This window comes from Muscardinus avellanarius (genome assembly GCF_963383645.1).
Source record: "Muscardinus avellanarius genome assembly, chromosome: 3".
NCBI lineage: Eukaryota > Metazoa > Chordata > Mammalia > Rodentia > Gliridae > Muscardinus > Muscardinus avellanarius.
In genome coordinates this window covers 129334541-129346823 of record NC_137788.1, presented here as the reverse complement: position 1 = coordinate 129346823, position 12283 = coordinate 129334541, and the positions used below count along the sequence as shown (strand labels likewise).

At 38.2% G+C, this 12283-nt stretch overlaps 1 protein-coding gene across 1 annotated transcript in view; it reads left to right on the top strand.

The window, feature by feature from the left end:
* Window positions 1–578: 578 nt before the first annotated feature.
* The window catches only part of HERC1 (HECT and RLD domain containing E3 ubiquitin protein ligase family member 1), a gene marked incomplete at both ends in the record, with an annotated part of 161097 nt that continues 149392 nt past the window's right edge, over window positions 579–12283 (top strand). Inside the window, 6 exons of the mRNA XM_080690546.1 lie at window positions 579–1508; window positions 5304–5399; window positions 7508–7702; window positions 8677–8988; window positions 11081–11177; window positions 11916–12059. Of these exons, the coding sequence (XP_080546672.1) occupies window positions 579–1508; window positions 5304–5399; window positions 7508–7702; window positions 8677–8988; window positions 11081–11177; window positions 11916–12059 (1774 nt within the window). The remainder of the gene's footprint in view (window positions 1509–5303; window positions 5400–7507; window positions 7703–8676; window positions 8989–11080; window positions 11178–11915; window positions 12060–12283) is intronic.

Here is a 12283-nt window from a genome sequence, read left to right as displayed (position 1 = left end):
TGCCACCACGCCCGGCCATATTAGCCAGCTTTTTGTTGCTGTGAAAAAAATACTTGAGAAAATCAACTTATTTTGCCAATGGTTTCAAAGGTTTCAGTCCATGGTTAGCTGACTCTGTGGTTTCCTGGCCTCTGGCAAAGCAGGATATAATGGCTGAAGTGTGTGACTAAGCAAAGCTGCTCACCTCAGATAGCTGAGAAGCAGAAAGAGAGAAAGGAAAGGTCCAGGGACAAAACAGACCCCTCAAGGCACATCCCTAGTCACCTACCTCCTAAAGTTTTCAGCATCTCCCAGTAGTGCCACCAGCTGGGGACCAAGCCCTCAACACATGAGCCTTTGGGAGACATTCCAGATTCAAATCACAAGCTCATGTTAATGGCTTATAGCACCATGGTACATTTGACAAAGCTAAAATACTAACATTGATCCAGTATCATGAAATCCAGGCTTCATTTGCATTTTACCAGTTTGAAATCACGATAAGATGGTTATTTAAAAAAAATTTATGAATAGTATGTATGATTTTTAACTTTTTTTCTTTTCCCTTTATAGAACTAATGGCTGAAGAATAAATCAACATGGCAACTATGGTTCCACCAGTAAAACTAAAGTGGCTCGAACACCTGAACAGCTCCTGGATTACAGAGGACAGTGAATCTATTGCTACAAGAGAGGGAGTTGCTGTCCTCTATTCTAAACTGGTCAACAATAAAGAAGTAGTACCTTTGCCTCAACAAGTTTTATGCCTCAAAGGACCACAGTTGCCAGACTTTGAACGTGAGTCTCTTTCAAGTGATGAGCAGGACCATTATTTGGATGCCCTTCTCAGCAGCCAACTAGCACTAGCAAAGATGGTGTGTTCTGATTCTCCATTTGCTGGGGCACTTCGAAAACGACTGCTTGTACTCCAGCGTGTCTTTTATGCACTTTCTAACAAATACCATGACAAAGGCAAAGTGAAGCAGCAGCAGCATTCTCCGGAGAGCAGCTCTGGCTCAGCGGATGTCCATTCTGTTAGTGAACGTCCCCGCTCAAGCACTGATGCACTTATAGAAATGGGTGTTCGAACTGGTCTAAGTTTATTATTTGCACTTCTGAGACAAAGTTGGATGATGCCTGTGTCGGGATCTGGCCTCAGTCTTTGCAACGATGTTATTCATACTGCAATTGAAGTTGTGAGCTCTTTGCCACCATTATCTTTAGCAAATGAAAGCAAGATTCCTCCTATGGGTTTGGACTGCTTATCACAAGTAACAACATTTCTCAAGGGAGTAACTATTCCCAATTCTGGAGCAGACACTTTAGGTCGTAGATTAGCTTCTGAGTTACTGCTTGGGTTAGCAGCTCAGCGAGGCTCTTTGCGGTATCTTCTTGAATGGATAGAAATGGCTTTGGGGGCTTCAGCGGTTGTAAATACCATGGACAAAAGCAAACTACTATCAAGCCAGGAAGGAATGATCAGCTTTGACTGCTTTATGACTATATTAATGCAAATGAGGCGTTCTTTGGTATGTACTATAAATATCAACTTAAAATTTTGTAATTTTTTTGAAAACTCAATACAGCTTTTAATGTATTAACAGTACTAGTGAATGATTTGAGAGTTCTTCTGGTATTTGTAGGTTAATTAAAAATTTTAATTAAATTGTTTAATTTTAAAATTAATTTAAATAAGTAAATTTAATTAAAAAATTTAGCTGGGCATGGTAGCACAACCTGGGAGGCCGAGGAGATTGAAGTTTTGAGATCAGCTTTAGCAGTTTAGGGAGACCCTGTTTCAAAATAAAAAATAAAAAGGATTTGGGCATAGCTCAGAGGTAGGATGCCTCAGGGTTCAGACCCTAGTTGTACATGTACTTCTTGTGAAGAAACTTCTTATATATATTAATAGGGACAAGTCAGTGGTATAGTGTTAAGACCACTGGATCAGGAGTCAGCTTTGTAGTTTTGTTTTTATGACTTCATTTTATTTGGATTTAATAAAAATGTTTATTTTTTATATTTTATTTGGAAACAGTCTCACTAAATTTCTGAGAGCCTCACTAATATCTGAGGCTGGCTTAGGTCCTCTGTCTCAGCCTCCCAAGTGCTGGGATTACAAGCGTGCGCCACCACGCCCGGCTTTATGTTTTTGTTTTGAAACAAGGTCTCACTAGGTTGCTGAAAGTCTCACTCAAACTTGCAAGCCTCTAGTCTCAGCCTCTCAGCTACTGGGATTACAGGCATACATCACCATGTCTGGACTTTTTTAAAATTTTGAAACAGGGTCTCCTTAAATTGATATTGTTATAATAAATTTATATTTTGAAACAGGGTCTCCTTCAAACCTGCAATCCTAGTCAGGCATGTAGTTGCACACTTGTAATTCTAGTACTTGGGAGGCCGAAACAGGAGAATCACTGGTTCACAGCCAGCTTTAGCTGCTTAGTGAGGTCCTTTGTAACTTAGTGAGACCCTGTTTCAAAATAAAAAATAGGGCTGAGGGTGTAGCTCAGAGGTAGAATGTTCCTGGGTTTAATCCCCAGTACCACAAAACACCTGTGATCCACCTTTTTACCCTCCCAAGTACTGGAATTGATCATTCTTTTTGGTGTTCTTTATTACTATTAACTATAATAAATTTACTTAGTTAAAAAGAACAAAAATGCTACTTGTAGATCATATGTACATATTTTACATCATTTTTTTCTCCCTCCCAGCATGTGCATTTTAAAACTTTAGGATTAACAGGAATGTTTCATAAAAAACAATTATGTTAGCCAAAAAGTGTAGCATACCTGAAATACCAGTACTTGGGAGGCTGAGATGAGGATTGCAGCTTTGAGGCCATACTCAGCAATTTAGAAAGGTTCTCAGCAATTTAGAAAGATCCTGTGTCAAAATAAAACAACTTAAAAAAAGGATCTGTGAGTGTGTCATGGGAAAAACAATTCCTTAGGGTTCTTGGCTTACCTGGAAGAAAAGAATTTCAGCACACACTGGTCAGAGAAAAGACAGAGGTTTTATTTAGGAAAGAGGGATTCCAGGGGGAAGGCAGGCCATCTTAAGAGGGGGAGAGCAACCAAGCAAGAGAACTTTTTTTTTTTTTTTTTTTTTTTTTTTGGTGGTACTGAGGTTCTTCTACCTCCGGGTTACACTCCCAGACCTATTTTTATATTTTTATTTGGAAACAGGGTCTCAAGCCAGCTCGTGCAGCTGGCTTCAAACCTGCGCGATCCTCCTGTCTCTGCCTCCCAAGCGCAGGAATTATAAGCTTGCAGTGCGCCACCACGCCCGGCTTTTTTTTTTTTTTTTTTTTTAAACTAAGCATCTCAGGTGGGGAGAGGGGTCATTGTGATTAAGGATGTTGCTCATTGAGGCTTCTGCCTAGGACAGAACACACCCTGTAGAAATTTAAAACTATATTATTATTTCCTTCCCAATTTGTCTACTTTCTACCTAATATTTTATCTCTTCTATCCTATCTCAGGGTGTAGTTTGGAGGTAGAGTTCCCCTGGGTTCAATCCCTAGTGCAACCAAAAACAATAAACAACAATAAACAATTATGTTGAATTTATTTTCTTTTTTTAAAAAAATTTTAATTTTTTAAAAATTTATTTTCAAAATAGGAGCATTTAAAACTTACATTCTGCATTTGTGAACTGAACTGTAAATACTATTTTTTTTTTTTACAAAAATTTTCAATTTTTTCATTGATAAGTGTCATGGGCAACATGATAACTTCTTTGGGTTCTTGTCTTCCATGGAGAAAAGAATTTCAACATGCACCAGTCAGAGATAAAGACAGAGGTTTTAATTCAAGTAAAGTGAAGATACACGTCCAGGGGAAATGCTAGCCATCTCCCGAAAACATGAGAGTGGTGCGGGGAGAGAGGGGCAAGAACTGCATAAGCTGCCCCCGAGATGGCCCCAAGTGGTAAAGAGCTGTTCAGAGCTATACTTTTCTTATAGGGCTTACTAGAGAGGGGGTGGCCAGGGCACATGGGAAGGCAGCCTCTTCTCTTTAAAGCTTTCTGGTTCACAAAAGGTGAAAGAATTCCTTTTGGGACAGGGCTCCTTGAGAGTAGAGACAGGAGGCCAGGACTGCCAGGGTGTGGGGCTCTTTTAACAAAAATTGCAATCTTTTCTGGGGATTTCCCTGGAGGCAGATAAAAGGTGTAGCTCTCTCTTAGGTTTTAATCGCCTCAGGAATTTCCTGAGCCAGCCCTATGATTTAAAAATATGGGCCTGGCTTTTTTTTTTTTTTTGCATGTGAGTTTGTGTGTGTGTGTGTGTGTCTGTGTGTGTGTGTGTGTGTGTGTGTGTGTGTGTGTGTTTGTGTGTGTATTGAACTCAAGGGCATTCTACCTCTAAGCTGCACCCTCAGCCCTTTTTTATTTTATTATTTAGAAACAGTGTCTCACTAAGTTACTGATAGCTGCACTGAGGCTGGCTTCAAACCTGCAATCCTTCTGTTTTAGCTTCCCAAGTATTGGGATTACAAGGGTGCACTACTACACCCAGCACTTATTTTTTGTTTTGAAACGGAGTCTCACTAGGTTGCTGAGAGTCTAGCTAAATTACTGAGGCTGGACCTAAACCTATGATCATCCTATTCCAGCTTTCTAAGCACTGGAATTACAGGCATGTACTAACATGCCCGGCTTTGAGTTAACTCTTGATTTATCATTTTTCATTAAAGTAATGATTTCTCTCATTGGACCTTATTGGGAGAGTAGACATTAATTCCCAGAGAAGTGATGTGATTCTTTACCTATGATAGGAAAAAAAATGCCTTCTTGTTAGTGTAGACAGGTAGCTACATGAACTGACTACTGGGACCTTGATTGTGCTGAGACTGAGAGGGAAAGCAAGACTTTTTATCACTCTGGCAGGGTCACTACTCAACCTGGCTGTAATCTGCTTGCCTGTGTCTTTGGGGACGGGTGGGTAAGGCAACCCTGGGGCAGTAGAGTATATCTTAGGACCTTATTTACTGGATATTGATTGCACAAAGAATGTATGACTGACAAAATTCCTCCTTGACCATATCTGGAGCCTTGTGACTCTTGGAGGAGCAATTTGCTATTTTATTAAGTAACGAGGGGGGTTAAAGCTTACTTTACCTGCTGATTCAATAGCCAGGTCTTTATAACACTGGTGTGTAAAAGTTTGTTCCATGACCTCCTGTTAGGATTTGTTCTCATTGCATATGATCTCTTATAAACAGTTCTTCAGATAGATGTTTTGTAGACTATGTAAGTGATTTTAACACACATGTCTCATTTCTTTCTATACTGTATCCCATAATGTTTAATTATAGGGTTCATCTGCTGATCGTAGTCAGTGGAGAGAACCAACCAGAACCTCTGATGGCTTATGCTCACTCTACGAGGCAGCATTATGTCTCTTTGAAGAGGTATGTAATCATCATGGCTTTTGAATTAAAAATTGCTTTGTGTTAAAATGCTATAGCATATATTTATCCTTTAAAAACAAATTTTTTTTTGTGTGTGTTACTGGGGGAGGCTTTCTACCTCCGGGCTACACTCCCAGACCTATTTTATATACTTTATTTGGAAATAGGGTCTCACTAAGTTGCTGAGAGCCTCACTAAGTAGCTGAGGCTGGCTTTGAACCTGTGCGATCCTCCTCTTTCAGCCTCCCAAGCACTGGGATTACAAGTGTGCGCCACCACGCCTGGTGTAAAAGCAGTTCTTTTTTATGTCTTTGCCAAGGCTCCAAAAGAAAGCTGCACCATTGGTTGTCTTTAAAGAGTGGAGCTGGGTTGTTAGGGCAAGGGTACGAGGAAACAGTTTTCTTCACAAAATGAGCTAAACAAATCGATGGGAAAATGTTAGCTCTGATAATAAGGAAATATGAAGTTAAAATAATGGCATCCTTCCTTTCTCCCCCACTTAATTTTGCAGGGGTAAAAAAGCTTAATACCCATTATTGGTATGGATGTAGTAAGATCAGTACATGCATGTAGACCCATTCCTTGGTTAGGCAACTAGGATGGCCACCTTGGATCCTGTGCTTTTTTTCCTTAATTGAAATTTATTTATTGGTACATTGCAAGTATACATCATAGCGAGGCTCAGCATAGCTTTTTGTGTACTTCTTTCCACATCTCACTCTGCTCCCCACTCTTCCTCCTGACAAAAGTTAGATTGGTAGTCACACTGTCGCCAAGCCTGGGGTGAAGCACACCTATAATCCTAGGACTTGGGAGGCTGAGATAAGAGGATCACAGGATGGAGGGCAGCCTCTGCCTGTAGTGAGACTCATCAGCCTAGTGAGATTCTGTCTCAAAATAAATTTACAATAGTGCTAGGGGTATAGCTTGGTGGTAGAATGCTCCTGGGCTCAATCCCCAGCACACACACACACACACACACACACACACACACACACACACACACACGTTGTTAAGTAAATTTTAAAAAACTAGGTAGAGAGCCAGGAGTGGTGGCGCACACTTGTAATCCCAGCGCTTGGGAGGCTGAGACAGGAGGATCACATAGGTTGGAAGCCAGCCTTAGCTACTTAGTGAGGCTCTCGGCAACTTATTGAGACCCTGTTTATACAAATAAAGTATAAAATAGGTCTGGGAGTATAGCCTGGAATAGAAAAGCCTCTGGGTTCCATCCCCAGTACCACCAAAAAAAAAAAAAAAAAAAAAAAGGTAGAATATTATCTTATCCTTTACAAAGATGAGGTAGAAATGAAAATTTTTGCATGATTCTTTTGTATCATTTGTTACTTTTGAAATGGAGGTGTCTCTTTCTTGCCAGTGGATTTTGACAAATGAAGTCCAAGGAACAGTGAAGGGTATAGAAATATGAAAGTTTAAGTCAGGGAAAGATAGAGGAAAAAGGTAGCTCCCGCACCTCTGGGATCCTGAAAGAAAGTAATCACCTTAGTTTTTTGGAGTTGGGCTTTTAAACCTTCCTAAGGTTCCTCATCTGCTCTTTTATGATTGGTCAGAATTGGGTTTTGAGGAACCAATGTCTTTTGCACAATTTCAGTCCGTAACTTGAATTGTTATCTTGTGGGCAGGTGAGCCCTCATCTCTTGGCGCCCACTGGTCTCTTGCCTCCTCCACCTCACAGAAGCCTATGCATGTGGCTTTTCTTAATCCCTTCTGTTTCCAGATCCTTTGCCGGGCCTCGCTTTTACATAACTACTGTACTGACTGTGTTACAGAACACGTATATGAGAAAGATATTTGTTGTAATAAGGTGATAAAATTATCAAAAGTGCTTTTTATATTTTATGTTTTTATTATGCAATAATAAAATTTTCTTCAAAAAGGCTTGTGTCTCCCCTTCCCATTTTTGCTTCTATGAATATCTTCTAGTGATTTATTCAGTACAAGTAAATATTCTAGCTATCTATATTAAATACTAGATATTTTCTTTGATTCGAGTAATTGAGAGTATTAGAGGAATTTCAGAGGATGTATATTCATATCTAGACTAAAAATGGCTTGATTATTTTTTGCATATTTTTAAATTTTAATAGGTTTGTAGAATGGCTTCTGATTACTCAAGAACGTGTGCTAGCCCAGATAGCATTCAGACTGGCGATGCTCCCATTGTCTCCGAAACCTGTGAAGTTTATGTTTGGGGGAGCAACAGCAGCCATCAGTTGGTAGAAGGCACACAGGAGAAAATACTGCAGCCCAAACTGGCTCCTAGTTTCTCTGACGCTCAGACTGTAAGTTTTGTATATAACTTGCAAATTGGTAGATAATGAGTGGTATATTCATACTGATTTGTTTTAGATAATATTAAGAGTATTTTTTATTTGTGAGTGTGTGTGTGTGTGTGTGTGTGTGTGTGTGTGTGTGTGTGTGTATTACTAAGGATTGAACCCCAGGGGTATTTTACCTCTGACCTACACCACCAGACCAATTTTATTTTTTATTTGGAAACAGCAACTTACTAAGTTGGCCATGAACTTGTGATCCTCCTGGAATCCCACTACTGGGATTGTAGACACGAGTATTTTTTAAATGAGTGAAAATTCTTGTTTCTTATTTATATTTCTTTTTTATATGGCATCAGTTTTTTATTTTAGTTAGAAAAATGAATTGTTAGTCCCATATATCCCTGATAACATTTGAAAGTTTAATAAAACTATAAAGGAATGTGGATTTGAAAAAAAAAGCCTTAGTGGTAGCAGTAGACTGTTACTATTATATTCAGTACAAATGGAAAATAGACTAAGTAAAACCTGGAATTTTTTTCTTTCCCATATTGGAATTTCATTTTCTTATTATGATTACTTTGGTAGCCCATGCTAGAGAACCTTCTATATTATTATTTTCATTAAAATGTATTTTTCCAAATGGGTGTAGAGTATTTCTACTATTCTTACCAGAATGGACCCTAAAGAGTTTGGGGGGAAATTTTATTTCTTTTCCTTTCTTATTATAAGGAAGCTAATAATTTTTACTTTGTTCTTTCATTCAATCATAACTTACTAGATAACTTTGAAGAGATAATATATACATGGATTTGAGCTCAGTGTTGAAGTCAGCATGAGAATTCCATTTAATTTTCTAGTTACTCCTCTATCTCTGTGGCATGTGCTTTAAAAGACTTCCTTTAAACCTCTCTGGTAAACTGGTCTTAAATATTATACAGTGATTCTTACAGAAATATATTTATGATTCTGTTTGTTTATAGATTGAAGCTGGACAATACTGCACTTTTGTTATTTCTACGGATGGTTCTGTCAGAGCTTGTGGTAAAGGCAGCTATGGGAGACTGGGCCTTGGAGATTCCAATAATCAGTCTACTTTAAAAAAGTTAACATTTGAGCCTCACAGGTCCATTAAGAAGGTTTCGTCTTCTAAAGGATCTGATGGTCACACTTTAGCTTTTACGACAGAAGGAGAAGTCTTCAGTTGGGGAGATGGTGATTATGGGAAACTGGGACATGGAAATAGTTCAACGCAAAAATATCCCAAGCTTATTCAGGGCCCTCTGCAAGGAAAGGTTTGTGCTTTCTTTTTGGATTTGAAAGTAATTAGATAGAGTGGTGTTATAATGAATAGTATATTTATGCAGTTTGTGCCACCTCCCACATTTGGTTTAATTTTTGTCTTCTTTTATAGTTTACAGAACACTTTCACATGATTTGTTCACTTTTAATTCTTTATAAATGCTTATTTATAGTATTTTGAGATGAGTTCTTGCTATGTTGCCCAGGCTGACCTTGAATTCCTGGACTCAAGACATCCTCCTGTTTAGCTGGGACCACAGGCCTGTGCCACTGCACCCGGCTCGGTTTTAATTCTTATATTCTCATAAGAATAATACTTACTCTTATGAGGTAGTTTCCTCTATTTCACAGATAAGGAAACAGATTCAAAATACTTAGTATCTTCCCAGTGTTAGGCAGTGTTGCAGGCATTAGATATATAGCAGTGAGTATGACCCATAGATCTCTGCTCTCATAACGCTTAATTTTCATAGTAGAGATAAGTAAAGAAACATAAAATAATTTCAGGCAGTGTTAAAAATATTGAATAGTATAATAGAGACTAACTTGGGCTGGACATGATGTTAGTAAATGGTATCAGTGGACAGTTTTGGAAGAGATGGCATTTTAATAGGCCTGAGTGATAAAGCATGTAGAGTGACTAAGTCATTGCTTTGGGTTCTCACAAAAAATTAGCAAATTAGAAATTGAACCTAAATCTCTTCTTTTAATTTCTATTATTATTATTATTATTATTATTATTATTATTATTATTAATGCGGTACTGGGGATGGAACCCAGGGACATTCTACTTCTGAGCTACACCCACAGCCTGATTTTTTATTCTTTATTTTGAAAACAGGGTCTCACTGAGTTGTAAAGGGCCTAAGTAGCTGAGGCTGGATGCGAACCGCTATCTTCCTGTCTCAGCCTTCCAAATGCTGGGATTACAAGCATGCACCACCATGCCCGGCTAATTTCTACTGTTTTACTTTTTTTTTTTTTTGTGGTACTGGTGATAGAACCCGGGGCACTCTACCTCTGACCTACACATCCTGCCCTATTTTTTATTCTTTATTTTGAAACAGGGTCTCACTGAGTTGCAAAGGGCCTAAGTAGCTGAGGCTGTCTGGGAACTGCGATCCTCCTGCCTTAGCCTCCCAAATGCTGGGATTACAAGTGTGTGCCACCATGCCCAGCTTCTATCTTTGTAGAGGTGAACTTATTACTTCTTTAAAGAAGACAAGCAAAATTATATACAGTTATGGGTTTCTCCATTTTAAGATTACATTCTTTCCATCAACATTTTCTTAAGTAACACTCTTTATAAATCTTTAATTTTATATTCAAAGTATAAAAGGAGTGCTTTTCCTTAATGAGAAGTTTTCTGACAGAGTTTGCTATCAAATGAATTTTACTGTTACAGCTTGCAATATTTTAACTTACTCATGAACTCCAAAGCACATTTAACTTTGAAACCATGGTAGCCAGTAATTTTGATTAGTGTTAGAAGGTATAAATTATACCTAAATCATATTGCTGTATATCTTTATCTCCTGATTCTTCTCCTCAATTGTATAGCTACTTGAGGGCAAAGAGGTATGCCAGGAATTTAATTAATATACATTTTTATATTGTTTTAGATATTTCTGTATTGTTAATAGTTAATATCTTTTTGAGAGTTATTCTTATCATTAATGACTTTTTCTTGATCCACCAGAACTTGAGGTTTTGTATTTTAAAAATTGTCTTTGTTCCATAGGTGTTATGCTCTCTCTCTTTGAGTAGACTTGATTAGACTAATGTCTGCATGTGATTAGACTAATGTCTTTATAATGTCGTTATAAAGGCCGTCCTAGCCTTTATAATGACTGGGTGAATTGAGAAAAATTGTCCTTGTCTTTGGGTTGAAATGAGGCTTCATGGCTTGGCAAGTAGAGTATAGGCACTTACTTGCCCCTGTTCTGAGTATAACTTCCATATCTGTGGATGGCAATTATTAGAAGAGTTGTGAATATTAATAGCTCCAAAGTTTCTGTGTATAGGATAAAATGCAGACAGTTTTAGCATCTGTGTGCTGATCATTTTCACTTGCATGCAACACAGGTGGTTGTTTGTGTGTCAGCTGGATACAGACATAGTGCTGCTGTCACAGAAGATGGTGAATTATATACCTGGGGTGAAGGAGACTTTGGAAGATTGGGTAAGATTTTTTAAAAATTGAAGTTATACTCATAAAAAGTAGAATGATTATGGTTACTGAGAAGCCATAGGAGTAGATTTAATAGTTCATTTATTTTGTTAGTTTTAAGCTCAAAGGAAGATAATTTTGTTTAGCTAATTCTTAGATTCTGGTGTTGATATTTAAGATGTAATTAAATCTATCAAGTATTTACCAAGTGCTGATCATGGCCTGGCTCTGTAGGGCTTCTGGGATAAAAAACAGACCATCATGATCCTGAAGTAAAAACTAGTTTATATGGGCATGATACAATTACTGTGACGGAGGCATGAAAGAAATGTTGGGATGCCTCATTTAAGGCCCTGGATGCCCCAGTTTTGGAGGCAGCTTAAAAGACCAGTTGAGAAGACATTATAAAGGATTCTCTTTTTCCTATTTAATTGCACTTAAAAAATAACTTATGGAGGCTGAGACAGTAGGATCGCACAGGTTTGAAGCCAGCCTCAGCTACTTAGTGAGGCTCTCAGCAACTTAGTGAGACCCTGTTTCCAAATAAAGTATATAAAATAGGTCTGGGAGTATAGCCTGGAGGTAGAAAAACCTCTGGGTTCCACTCCCAGTACCATCACACACAAAAAAACCCAACAAAAAAACCCCCCAAAGTCCCCCCAAAACTTGTATTTTAATTTTGCTTCTGAAGTGATAACCTGGAGAAAGAGTTAACATTGTTTCTTTGTTGTTGTGTGTGTTTTATTCAAGGTCACGGTGACAGTAATAGCCGTAATATTCCAACATTAGTGAAAGACATTAGCAATGTAGGAGAAGTTTCCTGTGGCAGTTCACATACTATTGCTTTATCTAAAGATGGGAGAACTGTATGGTCTTTTGGAGGAGGAGACAATGGTATGTAAAATTATTTATTGGTGGCTTTGGCTTTTTTTCTGTAGTTTAAAATTATTTTCCTCTCATACATACCTATTATAGAAAAGCCCATAGTGCAGATTAGTTAAAGTTAAACTGTGCTTCTACCAGTGTTGCTTTAACCATTGCTAACACTTTGGTTAGACTTCTGAATATATTTACACACACACACACACACACACACACACACACACACACTGACTTCT